Source organism: Berghia stephanieae, chromosome 5 (assembly GCF_034508935.2).
Source record: "Berghia stephanieae isolate SIO BIC M18660-M18661 chromosome 5, UCSD_Bste_1.3, whole genome shotgun sequence".
In the NCBI taxonomy this organism is placed as follows: domain Eukaryota; kingdom Metazoa; phylum Mollusca; class Gastropoda; order Nudibranchia; family Aeolidiidae; genus Berghia; species Berghia stephanieae.
In genome coordinates, this window is record NC_088364.1 from 4,838,563 (window position 1) to 4,862,485 (window position 23,923).

A 23,923-nucleotide genomic window follows, 5' to 3' on the forward strand; every position below is an offset into this window, starting at 1 on the left:
GATGGATCACATTATGTGATTGAGAAGGATTTCGTAACACAAGGTTGGTTGCACCTAATACACTGCGTGCGCCAGGCCATTTACAGGACAGTCAGCTGTTGCGTGACGTCAACACATCGCGTGCCAAAATGTATAGTGATATTATGGTTAAGTGGTTCAATTAATCCCTTAAAATTATTGCAAGCATTCTATTCGGGCCGGGGACTTGGGTGGAGGGAAGGGAGGGGGGTCAGTCTCATCCCTATTGCATTTTGATTAAAATCAGTATTTTACAATTTGGCTTGAAAACTTTTTCTTCGAATATTAATCGATTAATATAAACTTCCTACTTGTCAAACAGTATAAACACAAAAATGAGCTTTTTATATATAACGCAATATCCACTAAACGGTTACGTGCTCAATACGCTTTACAAAGGGTCCTTAACCAACAGGAACATGAAACATATAAAACGAGACATGACGCCTGTTAAGCGGCATTACAATTTCCCAACAAAGACAATGCTTTTAACGGTCAAGTACTCATTTTACACCTGAGTACGGTGTATCAGACCTGATGCTTATCTGGAAGTCTCAGGTTCAGTGGCGTGGGGCCATTGGATCGAATGGTGCCAGGCACCATACCAATCTTTTAAAAATCATTAACAGCATAATTTAATTAAAAATAAAACAAATTTTAACTCCACTGTCTTTCGCCAACTGGCCAATAACATACTGCCTTTTTAGTCTCCGCTCTATTCAAGATTCCGATTCACGCACTGCGCCGACTCGTGTGTTGGTGACATCACTACGCGAATTAATGACTGAATCAACACCGTGGTGCAAAGCAATCCAAGCTCCAGTTAATGCTCTATCCTTTAGTATCGCTACAGCTGATTGAGCGAGACACTGGGTCGAATTATACTATCTTCAAATAGCGGAAAACCCTTCGACTTGTGCCAGGATCTGAGAGCTCCACCGTTGGACTGGAGGGATGCGCCAATGTTGCACCATTTACGTCATAATTAGGGTAACTTCGGCCATCCAAAATATTACATGAACTGTCAAAAACACTGATCATTGTCAAGTTTATTTGTAAGTAGCAAAGAAAAACAACATAAAACTTTAAAATATGACATATCAACCCCCCCCCCCCTCCACCTCTTTTTCATGATTATTGAATAAAGTAATCCTTTGCAACGAAGCATTGTGGACGAATTTACCAGCATTTTTCTTGCTTGTAGTTGTAGTGCCGAGTTGGTTACGTGTGTATGAATGTTTGTGTGTGTGTTTGTGCGTGTGTATTTGTGTCAGTCAGAGAAAGAAAGCGAAGATTGTCAACAGTTATACTTTGGTGTGTATATTGATTTCTTAAGTAGTACTTAAGTGGAGTGATTTTTTCTTTGTGATGCTTTAAGATCTGTGCAATCATTAATCGTATTCCACTGATTTCCATTATTTGAGATATACTTTGAAATCTTTTTTTGTTAAACAATGAATTGCAATGAATCAAGTTGACTCTTTGCTTCACCGACCGTTTGGTGGATTGACACTAGATGACAAGTTCCTCACCAACCAACTGATTTTGAATTAACACAGGTGTGGAAATCTCGAAAACGCTCTTTTTCACTGACATGGTATGACAGACATGAATGGTTCACAGTTAGTTAAGAAAAAACGACAACGTTTCTTTTGTTTTTATTGTCTACTTTTTACAGATACAACAAACACTGACAAATCATAGACATCTATAGGCTTTATTGACCTTAACCACTTCCATCGTATTTCTGGACCTCCTTAACGTTGTTTTAGCACCCCTAAAAGAGTGAAAAATTTCTTGCGAAATTCAATGAAACAGGAGCGGTTAAATTCGTTAATGATTCTGTCAATTCACAAAGCTGAAATAGATGCCATTTCAGATTTCAATAAACAAATTATAAAAAGATTTGCAGATTTTCTTTACAAGTACTAAAAGTAAGTAATTTCTGTCATAGGTTTCTTTTCTCTTTTGATTTACATTTATCACATATTGATTGCATTATCTACCAAATCCAATCCTTCAAATGGTGGACAAAGAATAATTACAAAGACCTTTTCACACCGGACTTGTATCTCAGTGTTGTGGCTTGTTGTTTTCATGAATTATTTGTTTTTGCGAGTTTTGTCAACTCGCAGAAACCATAGACCCCCACCCCCCCCCCTTCCAAAAAAGAGAGTTTTTAACATGTCCTCTCTCCTCTTAATCGTGTTCACTGTTTTAGAATTTTTTTTTTCTTCTTCTAATCATGGCACCACCATCTGCCGTCAATACGCCACGCCGCTGCTCATGTTTGACACGTTATGACGAGTTGGGAGTCATCTTGATTTGCTGATTATTGAAGCAAAAGTTTTCTGTCCAAAATGAAAAAGATGTGTTTTGTAAGAATTACGTAGATAACTCCTCAGGGTCGTCTAGAGATGTAAACCTAATCATGTCTTTAACTTGAAATCCTTTCATTGTTTCGTCATCCGTCTATCTATAGTCCTCTATTTTAATTTTAAATTATAGTGGAAACAATGAGCAATTCATAAAAGCTGGTCGAAAGCAGTCGATGCAATTAAATCAGTTGACTTAGCGTCGAAGGGCAGTATGACTGAGCCCCTATGTAAATCCAAAACGATCGGGTAGTGTAAAGTACTTTACGACAAAATTTTCAGTTTCTTCATAAAGTAAATGAGATCGGGTACTATTATTTGTTAAGCACATGGAATACATATTCATATATAAATTGAAAATAACAAATCCCTATCAACTATACAATGTTGAATTATTATTGTGATAAATTAGGAACGGGCACTGGTCTAAGATAAAGATCTTTCATACATACATTATCAAATCTTTTTCATTGTGACGTGGAAGTTAATTGCTTCTTTCTATCGGTATAACTGCCGTGCTCTTAAATGCTCATCTGCACTGGGAATCGAACCTAATAGCACCTGATTTAAAAAAAAATTGAGCTTTTATATAGCGCGATATCCACTAAACGTGCTCATAGCGCTTTACAAGGGGTCCCTGGTCAACAGCAACATTTAACATGTAGGACGGGACATGACGCCTGTTAGGCGATATTACAATTTTTCGGACAAAGACAACGCTGTTAACGGCCAGGTACTCATTTTACACCTGAGTACGGTGAGAGAATGTGAGCAAAGAGCCTTTTCCAAGGACTCAACTATGCGCCGAGCGCAAGACTCGAACCCAGGACCTTCCGACCCGAAAGCGAGTGTCATACCACTAGACCACATAGCTGCACATTACCGGTCAGCCCGCTCAAAGTTTGAGCATCTAATCCATCCTTACATATTAAATGGGGCCTATAATTTTTAAATGGTATTATAATATCTGGATGAATTGGACCTCGAAAAGTGATGCAGACTTAAAATTATGACAAAAACGAACTTTTATGCAACATAAGAAATTGTATTTAATTTTATTTTTTTTAGTATCATAAACTTCCCTTTATTCATCCTATAGGGGAAATTTGTCCTTAGGATATATCCCAAGGAAGACTTGAATAACCGCAGTGCCGCAAATTGAGCTAGGACGAGGTGATTTATTCAAAGCCACACAGCACAGCAGCAAGTGATCAAACTCGGTACCTTTTGGTTACGAAGCAAAGGCCGTACCGCTGAGGCATGCTGCGCCCTTATGTCCACCAAAATAAATATAAAGTAACCCCTAGATTCTTTTGCGGCGATAAAATTAATTTCGAGGACCCAGTTCATCCCGACACAATACCGCGGTGAGATGGTGAATCAAAATACTATTTTCAGACGGATCACGTTGTTGCGGGATAAATACTAAAAAACAAAAAAACAAAAATAATCTCCAAAATCATGGGTCTCTCCATAAATATATCTCTTTCATGCGTTTTTTTTTTCTTTTAAATTTAGTTTTGCACACATCAAATACATCAGTTATTTCCGCCATTTTTCTCGTCTGGACTTAGAACCTCATCTCACACAAAGGTCAGACCAAAATGCTGCCAGTTTCCATTATGTGATACAAAAGATTTGATGGTAAAACCCAGTCACTTTTATAACGGATTTCACTATAGCTCCCCGTGGGGTCGTTGAAAAATCAATTGTGGCGACTATAAGTTGTAACACACAGTCTCGAAAGGGTGTTATGTTGGAGTGTTATAGGTGATAACTATTTCTGTTGTTGCTTATTGATGAGGAAGAATATGTTTTTATTAAGAACGAATAAGTATTAGTCCACCCCTCTCCTTAAATAGTAACACGTAATTACATCATGTTTACAATAATAATTTGTGACTTCAGCAGATTATCAAGCGTAAATTTCACTAAAAATCTGATTCTTTAAAAAGAAGCATCATTTAAATGTTTTTGAAGATGTCTTTTATTCAAAGATGACGAAATAGGAATCGATTAAGGAGCACAATAAAAGATTTCTTATACTTTTGTGTTTTGGAATTCGAACCTTGTTCCCAACACGCACTCGCAAGCTCGTGCAGCGGTTTGGAACACGTCCGGAATTCAAAAATGCAAGAGTGTAAGAATCGTATAATATTTCATATTCCTAGCCATTTTAAAACTATATTTACTTCGTGGACAGCATGGATAATTCCTGTTGACATCAGACATCCTGTTTGGTGGATTATCGCCTAGGCGACGGGATCTAATGTTGCCGTTGTGAAAGGGCGTAATTATTTTTAAACATATTATTGAAGGTTAGCTATATCAATGCTCTTTTATTTATCTCCATACCAATTTATTTTAACCTCAAAAGGGCAACAACAACAAAGGGGGATTTAAATAGCGCAATAGCAAAAAAAAAACATCGCTCAGATAGACACCGCAGGGTAATCGCAATAGGGAAGACCACTGGAAACTTGGAGAAGATCGTTGGAAAGAGAGATGACAGCCTTCGGTTGTACCTGAGGTGATGTCCGGAAACTAGCATGCAGAAGACAGAATTACTAGGCTCCTTATGTGTTTGTGAAACACCAAAGAGGAGTAAGTAAGTATGTAGATATCCACTCAAAGTGCTCATAGGCGGTTTACAGGCGATGGTATGTGCAAAATAATAGAAACTGTACCAAGTAAACAGGGATTATGTGAAATGAGGGAGGGGTTGTTATAAATTATATATGTTCTCTTGATTTATTACCTTGAACGGATTCTGTGACCACTTACGTCATGACCCGGGTCCACCCCATGACCGAGAATAGAGTTGGGCCATTACGTGGCGATACCGATCTGGAGTCGATACTGACGAGAATCGAATTGTCTCCCAGCCACGACCTCTTCATCTATCTTCCGTAAAAATGACGGACGGGGTCATCAAAAGATCGTAGATCGGATGAAATGGTGGACAAGCTGAATAGAAAGGGGTTTCGGTAAAGAAGAGAGATTGTGGGTAAAGGAGGTTAGTTTTGTACTGTAGCGGTGTGACGCATGGGGTTTAAAGTTGAAAGACAGATATAGATAGATAGATAGATAGATAGATAGATAGATAGATAGATAGATAGATAGATAGATAGATAGATAGATAGATAGATAGATAGATAGATAGATAGATAGATAGATAGATAGATAGATAAATAGATAGATAGATAGATAGATAGATAGATAGATAATATAGATATAGATAGATAGATAGATAATACATATATATATATATAGAATCGTGTTTGATACAAATATGGTACGAAAAGTGCTCGACATGTAGTAATGGAGCGAATTATTATTTAAAATATTTACCACAATGTTTGGGGCAGTCTACATCGATGTTTCAGGCTTAATTTGCCATCTTCAGGACTGAGTTGTTTTGTTGACAACAACAGTCAACAAAACAACTCAGTCCTGAAGATGGCAAATTAAGCCTGAAACATCGATGTAGACTGCCCCAAACATTGTGGTAAATATTTTAAATAATATATATATATATATATATATATATATATATATATATATATATATATAGAGAGAGAGAGAGAGAGAGAGAGAGAGAGAGAGAGAAGGGGGGGGGGGAGAATGAGTGAAAAAGTGAAAAGGGGAGGGGCAAATAACATTTATACAATGAAATTAAATTATCAAATTAACACGGAAAGATATGTGGCCAATTGGGAGAAGGATTATTACGACGGAAAGAATATAATTTATCAAAAATAATTGACGTGGCCAATTACTCTCCCCCCCCCCCCCCCCCTTTCCCCCCGTTGTATTTGGCTATACAACCACAGATCAAAATATACACATTTTTATTTAGATTTGGCGTAAATCGCTTGCATCGCTTACATCTGAGCGATAAATTACAATAATAATAATAATAATAATCTTTATTGTCCAAATAGGCAATTCTTGTTACGTTACAGCTCTTGTAATAGGCGAAAAAAAAGTAATTAAAATAGTGGTAATAATGACGATAATAATACTGATAGGAATGATGATAATAATAATAAAATAATAATAATATAATAATAATAATAATAATAATAATAATAATAATAATAATAATAATAATAATAATAATAATAATAATAATAATATAATAATAATAATAATAATAATAATAATAATAATAATAATAAGCCGAATAAGAAGAAGAAGAAGAAGAAGAAGAAGAAGAAGAAGAAGAAGAAGAAGAAGAAGAAGAAAGAAGAAGAAGAAGAAGAAGAAGAAGAAGAAGAAGAAGAAGAAGAAGAAGATGATGATGATGATGATGATGATGATGATGATGAAGAAGAAGAAGAAGAAGAAGAAGAAGAAGAAGAAGAAGAAGAAGAAGAAGAAGAAGAAGAAGAAGAAGAAGAAGAAGAAGAAGAAGAAGAAGCAGAAGAAATCGGTTTTAAGCCAGAATTATTTAGAAGCTAAATAATATAAGATTTAGATTTAGATCATATGATGATTTCTTGGGTATTGTGACCATAATTTCTATACGTACGAAAAGCTACACTTTAAAATTTATATATCTGATTATTTCAATTTGAAATTTTTTATCGGCATCTGGTTCACACCGACATAAAACCAGTTGGGAGCCGTGGGTCACATTTGGCCATGACTCCGAATTTATTTAATTCTAATGTAAAGCAGATTACGCCCTACTCTCTAACGCCGCTTACGAGTGACGCCAAATCCTGAAGTTCGCCAAAAACACACTCAGAATTTTCGGCATTGGATGTAGACGAGGAGCAATGGCTGATCGTGTTCTAAAAGACAGATGAGATGTTAATGGCGTAGTTGCAAACGACATCGATGGCCAGGTTCGAGACTCCTATGCGTTCGTTGGGCTTTGTCATTGGCGGACATTCTGAATCTGATGATGGGGTCTTCTTGAAAAAACGAGGATCCTATATTCAATTGACTAACGACGTCGTCCAGAACCGATTTTCGCAGAAGATATTTGTTATCATTACACGTTTCACCATTCTCATCTTTGTTTGATATCTGTTTAATCTTGATAGATCCATTTTATCATTAGAATTTATAGATGAAACTGGTGGAGGTTTGATCATTAATAATATTTGGTTTGGAAAACTGCGTTTATTAGTTGAAATTGTCGATAGTTTTTTATTGTTTTGGGATTGCAAATCTTTGTGCTTCTGGGAAATTGCTGGTGCTCCATCACTCGTGCATGATTTTTTAACTCTCTTTTTCTGAATCTTTGGAATTGATGTCGTTACTTTTATAATTGACCTTCCTATCAATTGGCTGTTTGTAATTGTTATCTGACGCCCTTTTTCAGCGCTGCTGTAATCACATTTTTGTGATCCTGCCCTCCGATTACCAATTGGGACTTTCCTTGTCATATTTTTCTTTTCCACCGACTTGCTAGGTGTGGAAATTTGAGTTGAAACCTCTCTCTTGTCAAGGCTAGCACTATGCAATGATCTCAAACGTTTTCGTTTTTTAGAAAGTCTTGAACACGTGACTTCAAGGAACTCTCTGCTTTGAGATATTTTGACAAGTTAATGCTCCTCTTTTGGGGTTCCGATAGCTCAGTTGATAAGCACTCGCTTCACACGCAAAAGGACCGAGATCGATCGTGGTGAAGTCGAGATTTTTTTTTCAAGTTTTACACAAGTCTCGGATTTAACTTTATTTGACTTGTTGGCGTCTTAACGTATCACTGTTTGGGGTATAATGTATTCGGCCAAAACTGAAATAGGCATTTTGTCAAATTAATTATTTCCCATGGAACTGGTGAAGACATCAATGCTAGAATCAAGAAAGCACGCCAGGCCTTTGCAATATTGAGACCAATATGGAAAGCTTCCAGCATATCCTCAAACACCAAGCTTAAAATATTTAACACTAAAAGTTAAAGCAGTCCTGCTCTATGGGTCAGGGACTTGGCGAACAACCTTGACCACATACAAACTTCTGACAAATCCTCAAATTGAAATAGTTTGACAAAATGCCAAACGCTGACCTTTGGACAAGTACAAACCAAGAACAAATGGATGTCCAGGTCAGGCAGAAAGTGGCGATGGGTTGGCCATACCCTGCGGAAGGAGCCCATAATATAACCAAGAAAGTTCTCGAATGGAACCCGCAGGGCAAGATCAAACGGGGTCGTCCAAAACATACTTGGAGGAGAAGCCTTCACCAAGATTTATGTGTCTCCAATCTTACCTGGAGTGAGGCAAAGGCCTGTGCCAAGGACAGAAGAAGATGGAAGAGTGTTGTCGAGGCCCTATCCTTCGTCAGGAGCCAAGAGGCAAAAGTAAGTAAGTCAATGATTTGCGGCCCAAAAAAATTTTGAAAGCGTTTTATGAATAATTTGTTAAAGGTTTTTGGTCAAACTAAAACATGGTTTTGTTCAGTTTAAGGAGTTTTTTTCTGGCTTAAATTAAATGAGGCGTTTTGTTAAGTTTTAAGTTTTCTGTCAGAAGAAAAATGGCAAGTCAAGTAAAAGTTTTCCGACTAAAAATGAAAAATGCATTTTGTAAACGTTTGGCAAACATGAAGATGAAATTGTTTCTATGTTGGGGATATTCAAATAATGATAAATTTGATTAGATCCTGGCAATAACTGGTACAGGGAAATGGAATATTTGAACAGCATTATCTATCCTTGTCGATAAAATGCTCTGCCAATGGCAGCTGATGAAAATGCTTTTCTCTTGTAGGAATGGACACGTTTGATAAGAGGCAAGGAGAGAAAAGGAGAGTTAGGGGAAAGGGGGTGAAAGAAAAAAGAAATAAAGAAAGAGAGAAAAAGAAAATATAAGAATATGAGAGAGAGGGCGAGAATTTTTAGAAAAATTGTAGAAATAGACGATATAGATAGTTGGAAAGAAAGAAAGGAAGATAGACAGATAGATAGACAGACAGACAGACAGACAGACAGACAGATAGATAGATAGATAGATAGATAGATAGAGAGATGGCTAGATGTACGGATGGATGGATTGATAGATAGATAGATAGATAGATAGATAGATAGATAGATAGATAGATAGATAGATAGATAGATAGATAGATAGATAGATAGATAGATAGATAGATAGATAGATAATAGATAGATGGATAGATAGATAGATAGATAGATAGATAGATAGATAGATGGATAGATAGATAGATAGATAGATAGATAGACAGACAGATAGAAAGATAGATAGATAGATAGATATGATAGATAGATAGATAGATAGATAGATAGATAGGTAGATAGATAGATAGATAGATAGATAGATAGATAGATAGATAGATAGATAGATAGATAGATAGATAGATAGATAGATAGATAGATAGATAGATAGATAGATAGATGTTAAATGCGGCTAAGTTATCAAAGCTTAGCGGCTAAAGTGTTTGAAATTAATCTACAAGTCAACTTTGTGTAAGATTGAAGATATTTTTAAAAAAGCATTGTGCGAGGCTAAAACTATTATTCTATGTCATATTACATTGTGACCTAATAGGAGAAATCAAATTTGTGACCTATTGTCTCAAAACGGTATTTAACGGGATTGACCAATTGCTTTGAATAAGTCAAATCAAAGTGAAGCTGATAAAATACATGACATCTTGGTTTGTAACACTCTAAAAACACTTATTCAATCCAAGGTTGACACATTTGGTTCTAAATTATGTTTTCAGTATCTTAATCATTTTTTTTTTATAAAACGAGCTTTTATATAGCGCAATATCCACTAAACGTGCTCAAAGCGCTTTACAAAGGCCCCTGGTCAACAGCAACACGGAAGGTACAAAACGAGACATGACGCCTGTAAGATGATATTACAATTTTTCAAGCAGAGACAACGCTGTTAATAGCCAGATACTCATTTTGCATTTATTTAGTACAGTGAGAGAATGTGAGTAAAATGTCATTCCAAGGACTCAACAATGCGCCGATGGAAGCTCGAACCCATGACCTTCCGGTCCGAAAGCGAGTGTATCACTTTTTATCCTGATATAGATAGCGTGCGCTAGGCCAAGAAGTTCACAACATTGCCATCTGGAAATATAACGGACATCACACAAACATATGTGTAACCCTGAACGTTTATATTCTGGTTTATACAATTTAGTGAAAATTACTCATAAACGCGGATGGCAAAAAGCAATAATAAAGACCTGAGTGACGTCAACTTCATACTATCTATAATGCCGTTTGGAGGCGGAGGGCTTCATATGTAGGTCACGTTGTCATTAGCATTTAAAAGGACGTGAGCTTTGATGATAGGGCAATATCCACTAAATGTGCTCAAAGTTTCAAGCATAACCGACATGAATATAATATTATGCCGATGTATGGAAATAATCGGCTATCTTAAAATCGATACATATACCCAATTCTGTTCGATTTGATGTCTACCCCGCAGGGCCATGACAACTTGGCGATAATATTATTATAAATGAGTCCGTTATTATCAAAAGAGATCAAAACAAAAAACAAAAACCTTGGCTTTAAGAGCGAACGTTTGAAAAAGAAAAGAAATAAATTGGAGAAAAAAATGACTCAAAAAAAAAATCTTCTGACTTTAGCTATAACCATCTTTATCAGCACCATAATTGTTATTGAAACTGAGTTGTATCCTGATTTAGTTAACGTTAGTGGACCGTAGCGATTGCATGCTATCCTTTAGATGGGACGCCAGTATATCACGAAGTATTTCCCTGCAGATCTAACAGAAAAATCAACTTATTTTAGCTCGAGTAAAATGAGAACCTGGACGGTAAGAGCCTTATTTCTGTTAAAAATACTGGATAAGGGGTTTGATAGATAGATAGATAGATAGATAGATAGATAGATAGATAGATAGATAGATATATAGATAGATAGATAGATAGATAGATAGATAGATAGATAGATAGATAGATAGATGAAGATAGATAGATAAGATAGATAGATAGATAGATAGATAGATAGATAGATAGATAGATAGATAGATAGATAGATAGATAGATAGATAGATAGATAGATAGATAGATAGATAGATAGATGATAGATAGATAGATAGATAGATAGATAGATAGATAGATAGATAGATAGATAGATGATAGATAGATAGATAGATAGATAGATAGATAGATAGATAGATAGATAGATAGATAGATAGATAGATAGATGATAGATGATAGATAGATAGATAGATAGATAGATAGATAGATAGATAGATAGATAGATAGATAGATAGATAGATAGATAGATAGATAGATAGATAGATAGATAGATAGATAGATAGATTAGATAGATAGTGATAGATAGATAGATAGATAGATAGATAGATAGATAGATAGATAGATAGATAGATAGATAGATAGATAGATAGATAGATAGATAGATAGATAGATAGATAGATAGATAGATAGATAGATAGATAGATAGATAGATAGATAGATAGATAGATAGTAGATAGATAGATAGATAGATAGTAGTATAATGATAGATAGAAGATAGATAGAAGATATGATAGATGTTAATGATGGATAATAGATAGATTTGTCATAGAAGTTTATGATGATTGAAGATAATAAATCTACGATTGGTTATTATGTTGAGTTCTAGATATTGATACATCGGCAATGAAATAGTTATGTCACTATATGGTTCCTATTTAATTGAAATTGTACCTTCACAGGATGGTTATGTACCTTCACAGTGATGGTATAAATTGACATCCCAAGTATCTGTTAAATAGATTCAGTTGGAACTATTGTCTGATCGGTAAGTACATCTTTCTTCCCTATTAAATTAAGCAACACTTAACGTTGTTTGTAAAGGCTAGGCCGGGTGGGGGGGGGGGGGGGGGGGGGGGCTGTCGAATCGTTGATTCGTCATCTCAACGGACTTTCATTGGGATTTGCAATTTACACTCATCTTCCGAGTCCTATCGGAGATGAATTCTAGGTTCATATAAGCAACACACACACACACACACACACACACACACACATACACAGACCCGCGCGCACGCGCACATATCATTCACTCGCAAACATACGCTCACTCACTCTTTGATGTTTGTTGTTGTCCACCAACCAGATCCAAAATTTATCAGAGGATGATGGGTAAACGTGGCAATCAGTTGGTTGAAATCTTAAGTGTCAATGAGAATTCCACCCCCTCTCCCGCATCTCTCAACCCCCCCCCTCTCTCTCTCTCTCTCTCTCTCTCTCTCTCTCTCTCTCTCTCTCTCTCTCTCTCTCTCTCTCTCTCTCTCTCGCTGTGTGTGTGTGTGTATGTGTGTGTGTGTGTGTCTTTTCACTGTCTCGAGGAGACTGATTAGATTGAAGTAAATCAAGACCTTAACCCTTTCACAGCGAAAGATTCCATTCTTTTTTAAATACAAGTTACAAGACTGATCCCCCTAACTCTGAAAAAAAAACCGTCTTATTTTCATTTTGGCCAGATATTCTTTACTTCTAACATTGATACTTTAGGATGCCCATCGATCTGCCAAAGATTCTCCTCTGCCACTTCGTGGTCTTGTGTAGGTCTGGTTCGAGTCATGCTCTCTCTGGTACAAAGTTGAGTCCTTGGAAAAGGCTCTTCAATCACTTTCTCTCACAGCACTTAGATGTAAAATGAGTTTGTAGTTTGAAACAGCGATGCCATTATTGAAAAATATATAGAATGGCGTATTGCAGGCGTCGTCATGTCTCATCTTACAAGTTCAGTTCTTTTTGTTGTTTGGGACCGATTCTCTTTGAGAATATTAATTGGATAGCATCCTATATAAAAGCTCAAGTTTTATGTTTACCCTGACACATTCAAGAAGTCTAAGACGTATTCAATTTGAATACCAGCGACAGTTTTATCTGCCAAGTTAGTGAGGAATAGCTTTCTGGTCAAATGAGAGATAGGAATTTTGTCAGAGCTCTTTAAAAATATAATATACCGCTTGACTCTTGATGGAGCATTGAATTATATCCACAGCAATTATAACCAGCCAACCATGATCTGTCCTTGGCAAACACTAAATGTTGTCACCGTTTCTAAAGTTATTTCTACAGACTTAACCCGTTTCACCCATGGAGTATTGTTAATCATTAGTGATGATCTGTTCTTTGCAAATACTAAATTTTGTCCTATATCTCCAGCTGTAACTACAGACCAAGCCCGTTTCACCAACAGAGTATAAACGGGTTCCTGAGAATGAGAGTCGAGTCATCGTTAAAGTAATATAGATGGAAGCGGTAAATTCGATATCAGTAAGAGTCAAATCGAACCCTGGTTGAAAAGAGTTAAATTGACGTCAGTAAAACCGTCTCTTCCTTACAGACAATTTTGTTTGGTTGTAAAATAAGTTGATGTGGATCAAAACAACATTCTCGTCTCATCACCCCTTACCCCACCCCCACCCCCATTCTTCTTCTTCTTCTTCTTCTTCTTCTTCTTCTTCTTCTTCTTCTTCTTCTTTCTTTCTTTCTTTCTTTCTTTCTTTCTTTCTTTCTCTCTTTCCGTTTGCCCACTTCTCCTCCACCGCCAACTCCTTCTCTTCATCTTTAATGATACTTTTTTTTCTAGACCCATCTATGTTTCTACCTCAGAAGTATCGTAATATAATACAAACAAACAAAAAATTAAGAGTTCAAAAAGAAAATAATCTAAAATCCCATATAGTATGTTGACGATATACCCAAAGATAACACCAAGACTCTCAGAGAAAATTGATGATATTTCCTATCACAAACACTTCAACAAAACACGCTTATTATGATAAAATGCAACCACTTTATTAAAATTTAAAGTAAACGAATGAGAGCAGACACCATAAACATTAATAATACGTCACCAACCGTCCCAAAAGGATATAAAGTCGGGGGGGGGAGGTGGGGGGGGGGACTAAAGGGTTAAGATTCAAGTTTAATGTTAACTATTCAAATCGGAAAGAAAATGCGACCTAAAATATCAAAATAGCATTATGCCGGGGTGGCTTAGATGAGAATAAGATATGAATTTACAATGAAAAATAAGAACGTTGTATTAAGTTTAAATGTCTTGTTAAGGACAACAGATGTAGAATGGATGAAGTTTACATCACATGTCTCTTTGATATTGTTTTTTAGGCTGCCGGCTGAGTGATTAGCTCTCACCAAATTCTCTCAATAACACTATAAACGTTTAAGGTTACACATAGTTGTGTGTGTTGATACGATTGATCTGGCGGGCAGAACGGGTGAGTATTTTACTTAAACGTATATCATTAATTGTCTTTTGAAAGTGACAAAATCTAAAATCTCAAATTTCTGGTCATATTGGTCTTAAGAGACTTTTCTGTCATCTGGTACATCCAGACATAATACCGATTTGAGTCAGTGGACCACATAGCCATAATTCTACATTTAGCTGTAATGTGAAAAAAATACCTTTTTTTAATGGCCAGAAAACTTGGATAAAGAGTTTTCCATTTCCAACCAAAATGTTTTAAAGAGTGTTTATTTTAAATTATGGTGGTGGATTGAAATAGGTTGTAGTTTACCACATATGATAGAACGCTATATCCATTCTCTTTGAGTTTATACAAGTAATAGCTTTCATTACAATTTAGGACTGGTAAAATAGATAAACAAGATGGTTGACGCCAGATGTTTGATGAACGTGCTTAGTGGCTATTTCCTCAGACTAGTTGTTTAACTAGAAGCCCAGAACTTCCGGCCCATGACAAAAAAACAGCAAAAACTGGAGACTTTTTTGTTCTCTCGCAGAAAATAATCTATGCTTTTTTTTTTTGTTGCTTTGTGCACTTTATTACAGGTCTGGTGAACGAACAATTAGTATAGTCTTGATTCAAAATTGGTGTAATGGACAATGTATTTTGTTGGTTTCAGAGTATTTCCATCATAACAATGAACCTATATTTAAAAGTGTGAGCTTTTATATAGGGTAATATCCACTAAACGTGCTCAAAGCGCTTTACAATGGATCCCTGACCAACAGCAACACGTATAATGTAGAATAAGACATGACGCCTGTTAGGTAATATTGCAATTTTTTCCGACAGAGACAACGCTGTTAACGGTCAAGTACTTATTTTACATCGGAGCACGCTGAGATAATGTGAGTAAAGAGCCTTTTCCAAGGACTCAACTATGCGTCGAGCGAGGCCCGACCCCAGGACCTTCCGATCTGAAAGCAAGTGTCATACCACTAGGTCACATAGCAATCTGGGTTATCAGACCTGCAAATATGTACACGTCGTACTATTTCTACCTATGATAATTCTGACGGTGTGCATTCTTTCTTAAATTGTAAAATGATATCAAATTATTTAACTTTGAATATACCCCATTTACCACACCGTATTGAAAAGACGTTGAACCAACGTGAACTTATTTGCAAGTCTGACAAATGTAATTTTCATGGGATCATTAATGGATACGCCCTAAAACCTTAGCACATTTTGGCATCAGTTTAACCCTCTCCTTACCAATCATTTTCAGCATTCTCCCAAAATGGCAGGCTTACCAGGAGAAAATTTGATTTTTTAAACTCAAACAAGCTCTCTACAAAACAACTTTATGTTCTTATTAATTAAATAAAGATCATTTTTCAAAGTTTGTGGTTTACAAAATAAATCTGAATAAGAAAAATGTATATTGTGTCGTAACAAATGTGACGATTTTGCTGTAGCCGGTAAGGAGAGACTTAACTAGTGCGGGGCGGTCCTTGGCAAGCTTAAGGACCACGGTCCTACGGTCCTTGGGAAATGAAGACCGCAAGGACCGGTCTCTAGACCGGTCCGTTCATTCTTGAACCGTTAAAGACCGCTACACGATGAAAACCGTGGCCTACAGGAGTAAAACACACGGAGTAGTCACACTCATTTCAAATTGTAACCTAATTAGAGAAGAGGGGTGATGCCTTCTTTATTTGCTCACCGTACTTCATTGTTACTTCGATAATTTAATAAAATTTGAAATTTATCCCCATTAACGGAGATAATGGCATCGCCCAAGGCGTTGATCGAGTTGTTCGTGGCGTTGATACACACACGCAACTCCTACCCCCCCCCCCTCCCCCCCCCCCCCCCCCACACACACACACATTAGAGGGCAGCGAGCATTGAAGAGTAAGAGAGAGACGTGAAGTTATAATAAGAGGGGGTGGATGAGGTGATAAGAGGGGTCGATGGTGACTTTTCGCCAGATCTAACAAACTCAGCTACCCATTCATTGCTGAGTAGACAGGGATTCAGAAAAAAATCGACTGCACCCGGGATCGATCTCTGGCCCTTTGCGTAGAAAGAGAGTGCTCTATCAACTGAGCTATCGGGGTCCCCAAATATTCTATTGGACCTTTTAAAAATACAGACGTTATAACTGGTTTTTTTGGACGGAAGAAACTAATGAAACTCATATTACTTGATTAGTTAAAACACCAAACGAAATTTTAATATTATTGTATTATTTTAAATGACAACAATGCGATAGAAAGGAGTGGCGACAAGAGATGGACAAAAGAAAACAAAAAATCAGACTTGCAACTTGCTAGGTTCGACACACACACACACAACACAACACACAACACACACAACACATCTTTAGTAGTCACATACATTTCAAACAATAACCCATTAGAGAAGAGGGGTCATGCCTTCATCATAGATCATTGTCATTGCGATCATTATGGTGTAGTAAATTTTGAAATTTACCCCGTATAATGGAATCGTCCAAGGCGTGCGCCTCCTGTTCCCCCCATCTCACACACGAAAGGGCGGTTTGCGGAGTGGAGGGAGGTGGTCGTCTGCCTCTATGGTCGTCTGTGTCGTTTAGTGTATGGCAAAGGGGGGTGGGTGCGATTAATTAAGTGGGATGGGTGGTGATTGGTGGAAGATAGGCAAAGGACCGAGGCAACGAATCGCTGGGGAAGTAGTATGGCGCGAGACCGTTGAAAGGTGATAAGAAGTGAGGACCGCCGGCGGTCTTCCTCTTTGGGACTGGACCACGGTTCACAGCTAAAAGACCGTGGGACCGGTCCTCGGTCCGGTCCTCAGCGCGGCACTAGACTTAACCCACCATGATATAATACTGTTTCGAGGTGATAGATCACAAATCTGAAGAACAAAAATGTGTAGAAAACAGGACCAGGCTAAGCAGAGAATAACCATCGCAAAGAATCGGGGCAATTTGGAGGGGAACGTTCCTAATCATTTTAGACAAACAGTGGAAGCTCTGTTGTATTTACGCTACCATCTGATAGTAATGGGGAAAAGTTACTTTGTTTATAATGTGTAGGATTTGGGTCTTGCTTTGATATATGGAGGAGGAGGAGGAGGAGGAGGAGTGAGGAGGAGGAGAAGAAGAAGAAGATAGATAGATAGATAGATAGATAGATAGATAGTAATTGATAGATAGATAGATAAAATAGATAGATGATAGATAGATAGATAGATAGATAGATAGAAGATAGATAGATAGATAGAAGATAGATAGATAGAGTAGATAGATAGATAGATAGATAGATAGATAGATAGATAGATAGATAGATAGATAGATAGATAGATAGATAGATAGATAGATAGATAGATAGATAGATAGTATAGATTAGATAGATAGTGATAGATAGATAGATAGATAGATAGATAGATAGATAGATAGATAGATAGATAGATAGATAGATAGTAGATAGATAGTAGTAGATAGATAGATAGATTAGATAGATAGATAGTAGATAGATAGATAGATATAGATAGATAGATAGATATAGATAGATAGATTAGATAGATAGAAGATAGATAGATAGATAGATAGATAGATAGATAAATGGATAGATAGATAGATGATAGATAGATAGATAGATAGATAGATGGATAGATAGATAGATAGATGGATGATGGATGGATGGATGGATGGATGGATGGATGGATGGATGGATGGATGGATGGATGGATGGATGGATGGATGGATGGATGGATGGATGGATGGATGGATGGATGGATGGATGGATGGATAGATAGATAGATAGATAGATAGATAGATCGATCGATCGATCGATCGATCGATCGATCGATCGATAGATAGATAGATAGATAGATAGATAGATAGATAGATAGATAGATAGATAGATAGATAGATAGATAGATAGATAGATAGATAGATAGATAGATAGAACCCAAAACAAACAACAAACTAACACTGTGATCAAGAGTGAAAAGAAAAATTAACGGTAAGTGATAAATGGGCTGGGCGTATCCCTGAAGAGGTTTGTTTGTGCCATAGGGGGGAAATGGGAGGGGGGGGGGGGGGAGAGAGACGTGGAGGAAAAGAGAAAAGATGAGGGGGGAAATGATCTGAATGTTGTATTTTTTTTCTTTCTCGGTAGTTTATGGCCCTAGAATACCTCGTAAATAGTTGGCTTTTCTTCCCCAGCCTGACAGGCATAGATGTTATTTCGCCTTCCGTAATCCTTAAACCCGATTCTATATTTTGATGTCGACAGAGATCATAACCGGAAATGATTGACATGCATGCCCTATTTCTGTTTCCGGGTAGTTCTTCCAATTAGGTGAATGGGCTGTTTTTGTTGGGGCTCTTTTTTTTTTATTCTGCAGAAGTTGTAGTTGTTATTTCTACTTTGTTTGTTTTGTTTTGTTTTTCGTTTTGTTTGTTTGCTGGAATTTTTTTTAATGAATTTATTTAGTCATTTTCGCGTTTGGTTTTTTTTAAAATTGTTTTTGTTCTTGGTAACGTCTTCCTTTAATTTACGTTACCCTTGATATGTTTTGTTTTGCGTTTTTTTTCTGTTTTATTGGTTCGTAAGTGGGGTGATCCTTGCATTCTGCTTTTATTGGGTTTTCAATTTTTTTTGTATTGTTCTGTTAAGTTCATTTGTTGATTTTCTATTCGATTACTCATGTAGTATTTCATTCTTTACCTATTTATTCGTCTACTCTTATACATTGGTGATGTTTTGAAAAATGAGTTATTTACATTTCATTGAATGATATCAATTGTACCTTTTGTTTAGAGATTGAACCTGCTATTATTTAAAAACGCAATATATACTATCCATTTCAAATAGTTCCAAACCCCTTTTTGGCATCCTTCTTGCGCCATAACTCTTAAAGCAGTCATCATTGCCTATAGACAGTTATGCCGGACATAACCCTGACAGAAATACACAACATTTTTGCTATCCGTGTCACCCATCCTTTACTGAACGCACTAAATATCCCTTAAATGTGTAACTGTACACACGTAATATGCCATCACCCACGATTTAATGACGGAATTTTATCAACCAAAAAGAAATATCTCTGGTGTCAACAGGAATCACTTATATTGTCCAAGAGAGTACATTGGGGGTCAAAAAATCTTGCCCATGGAAGCAAACATTAATGTATAGAACATGGGCCAAAACCCGGGACTTACTCAGTCACGGTGGAATGCCTGTACGATTAGACAACCTCCCCCCACCACCGGGGCCCCTGTTAGTGAAAGGACATTGTTAAAGCTCCCGCTCCGTTTGGAAAACCAATGATAACCACAAAAGAAAAGTGTCTAATGATGTCTCGTGGGAATTGCGAATGGCGTTGTCATCATCAAAACAGATTACACGTGGCCTATCGCGTCAATTTGGTGATATGTCGAAATGTGCTATGTAAAGAAATTTGAGTGTCGAGTAAAAATGATCAGAAATTGGATATTTGGACAAATCGATTTGAACACAGTTCACAAGTTGATTTTCAGAACCTGCTAAATCACATACATATAATTGTAGTCCTCCAGGGCCAAATGACAATTTCTTGCTATCCTTTAGATGGGAGGCCAGTTCATCGCAAAGTACGTTCCGCCATATCTTACATAACCAGCTACCTAATCACTACTGGGTGGACAAGGGAAGATGGTCAGAAAAAAGTCGATTTCACACGGGTATGATCTCAGTCCCTTCGCGTCTGAAGCAATTGATCTACCAATTTAGCTATCGGGACCCCACCACGCCGATAGAAAATGAGTTATTAATCTCTAGCAATCCATTGCACTCCATAAAATTATCAGGGAAAATTTGAAGATTCAAAAGACTCAGTGTATTGTTCTAGGGGGCAAACAAGACATGTTTTCTCTTTAAGCCTCTAAATAAATTTAAAATTGCAGTTTTCCGTGAATGAGGAAACAGCGACTTGGAGGGGTGTTGAAATTCGAATACTCAGTCAGTGTTAGCGCTTATTGATCATCACACGGTGAAAACTCTAAATCTACAATTCATAGGGGCGTATGAAATCATCAGAAAATATCGCAATACCTTTACCAGGATCGAATCCAAGAAATAGCAAAGACCCAAAGGCTCAACGTATATTTCTAGGCAATCCGCCAAAACAGGACATTAGTCAATACAAAGAATTTCCAATTAACGAAACCGCAAAATCAAATTATTTTAATAACTAGAATTTAAAAATAATATTTATAACTGTGAATATGTCAATAAAAAATGTGATCTTAAAAAAGATCTAGTTGATAGCATTAGCTATGTTCAAGATTATGATGGCGATATCGAAGAAGGAACCGATAGGCCATCCACTATAATCTTGGCATGGGCCAAAACGAGGCTAATGACACCTAGAACTAACTGTCTCAGAAGTAAATCGACTTGTAATTCTGTCATTCTGTGACAAATCACCTTTTCTTCATTTTGGCCTGGAAATCTTTTAGATCAACCCTCATATTGGAAAAAAATCCCAAACCTTGGAAATTGCTAGAAGACCACGCGAGGCCCCAGGTTTGAGAGTTTTTGACAAGATTAGGCTCATTTAAATCAATCGATATTTGAAGGACGAGTTTTCTGGCCAAATTGTTAAATACGTGTCTTTCTAGAGGCGACAGTATATATATATATATATATATATATATATATATATATATATATATATATATATATATATATATATATATATATATATATATATATATATATATATATATATATATAAAGTATGGGAGGCCATTATCAGGCATCAGTAAACTAACCGGTCAAACCTCTTCTCTTACTCCCAGACTTAACTGGAGCGTTTGCTAATGTTACAAGGGGAATTACTTTTCATTTGTAGCCGGTCATTCTCCCTAGTGGTCTCCCTTGGCTATTCCATTAACGAATTCATGAGGAGAGGAGCGTTCACAACCTCCACCGTTCTTTAAAATATGAATCTAAGAACTCCTTTTTATTGGACATGGTTCGAAAATTTGTTTGGAGGTAATGCTAGTGTTAGGAAGGAATTGACTGACGATTGACTACTGGCTAGCAAGAGGAATGAATAAGATGAGATGATTGAGACCGAATGGTTGAGGCTTGAGGACGTAATCAATATGTAAACCAATAATTCGTTTCTCTTTCGAGTTTAACACATTGACAGTAATATCCAGTCTAGTTTGTCCGCTTACCTATATAGAGAAGAAAATGAAGATGACGATGATGATGATGATGATGATGATGATGATGATGATGATGATGATGATGATGATGATGATGATGATGATGATGATGATGATGATGAGAAGTTGATTGAGAAGAGTAAGAAGAATTCCTTAGATTTGGGGTTAGCGGAGCGCTGTACACAGGGTACGGGTCAACATCAGTATTTAACACGTAGCACGACATACGATGGCTGAAAGACGCTGTCAAAATGTTTGTTTTTTGTTTGTTTGTTGTTTTTTTTTTTGACAGAGACAACGCTATTAACTGTTATCTACCAGGCACGCCGGGCTATGTGAAAGAATGTAAGTAAAGATCGTTTACCAAGGACTTAAACACAGCGGGATTCGAGAAAGGGACCTACATGTCAAAAGTCGAGTGTCATATCCCGAGATCACAAAGCCAAACAACATTTTGTAAAAATGTGACCCATCGCCTAAAAACGCCAATAAGTCCTGGTGCTTTAGATGCTAGAAACTAAATCTTTTTCTTTTTTTAATGAGACTTTGGTTAAGTTTTTATGATTTATTGTGAAGAATTAACTCAACTCCTAAACTACCCCTCCAACAGCAGTGTAAGGTGCTCAGGTTCACTTTCCTCCAACTTAGCTGAAGATATCAATGCATTTGATTGAACAATGAATTTCATGGCAGTCAAATACTCTGCCTTTGTTGCCATTTTGTAAGCTATTTTTTATTTCTAAATCTAAAATTTCACTTTTTTTTTTGGTTACATTTAGATAATCTTTGAATTCTCTATTCAGTATCAGGTTTACGTGGACATAACACCGTCTTGATACGATCGGTTAGATATCATGTCATGTTAGCGTGTATACGAACAAGGTGTGAAATGAGTTAAAACCGTACATTGTTATTCTCCTGGTAGTTTAGATAATACTCCCCATCCTTTACCCTAACTCTATAAAAACGTCATCAATGCATGTGTAAACAATTGCCTAATTGCAAAACGTGCTTCCCCACAAAAGAGCTCTACCCGTCAATTAGTAGCCAGACAGATTAAGGCGGAGGATCTCCTTCCTTGCTCATGGCTTCGTCTAGATTTATTTGTGTCTTCTTCTCGACTGTTTGTTACTGCCTTTAAACCGACCTGCACAGGTCTGAAACCCAATTCATTATGGGCACATTGTTGTAATGGAATCTCAAAAAATGACGCAAAATATTGTTCATTACAGTAAACTAGGTCCATAAGTGGGTTCGGATATCAGACCTGCTTATACGTACACGATGATTTAAACCATAGGCAACCCACCGCTTCGAAAGGGTATATGTCGGGATCATTCAGATGCTAAAAATGATATTATTAATGAGACTATGAGATCAGAATTGAGTTTTTGTTCAATCGACGGATATGACTATAATTTCTTAGAATAGAGAAAATCAAAATTCCATATTCCTAGTCATTTTGACTTTAAAATCCCTTTTTGAGATCAGGTCCACTCCGACAAAATATGGTTTTGTGCCGATTGGTTAAAATTTTCCCTTTAAAATAAATGAGGAGATTTGTCTAACTTATCCTCAATTGATTATTTATTTTTACCATCACATCGTGGACAGGTCAAAGGTAGGCAGCATAGAGCTCACAGCAACAGCAGTTATTCTACCCTGACCTCTGACCTTTGATCCTTACCAATCCATGGTTGACATTTGACACGTCACCCCTGACCACAAGGGATGGAGGACGACCTTAGTGCCAGAGCTTTCGACACCATCGCCTGCAAAAGTGGTCAATTTGGATTTTTCCAGAAAAGAATTTTCTTCATCAATGCCCTAATACAGGTAAATAAAAACTCAATATGTGACCAATCGAGTAGGTCTGGTATAATGTCGAGAATAACTGGATGCCATTAAAATTAAAACAAAGTTAAAATCATCAGAAAAATGAATTTAAAGAATTATTAACCAGTTAACTGTGGTACCCTGGAAAAACGAGTATTTAAAAATTTAGCCAGAAAATATCCATCGATTTAAATGACTCATATCTTGACAAAATCTCTAAAACCTGGGACCTCGCGAGAGTTATTTAAATCGATCGCTATTTGAAGGACGAGTTTTCAGGC

The 23,923-nt window shown here is 36.7% G+C and overlaps 1 protein-coding gene across 2 annotated transcripts in view; it reads left to right on the forward strand.

The window, feature by feature from the left end:
• LOC144972269 (uncharacterized) overlaps window positions 1-23,923 on the forward strand; it is a 69,188-nt gene that overhangs the window by 18,277 nt on the left and 26,988 nt on the right. For both annotated transcript variants that reach the window (XM_078913343.1, XM_078913342.1), the window contains exon 3: window positions 23,421-23,642. In XM_078913343.1, coding sequence (XP_078769469.1) covers window positions 23,538-23,642 — 105 coding nt within the window. In that variant the 5' untranslated portion in view covers window positions 23,421-23,537. The remainder of the gene's footprint in view (window positions 1-23,420; window positions 23,643-23,923) is intronic.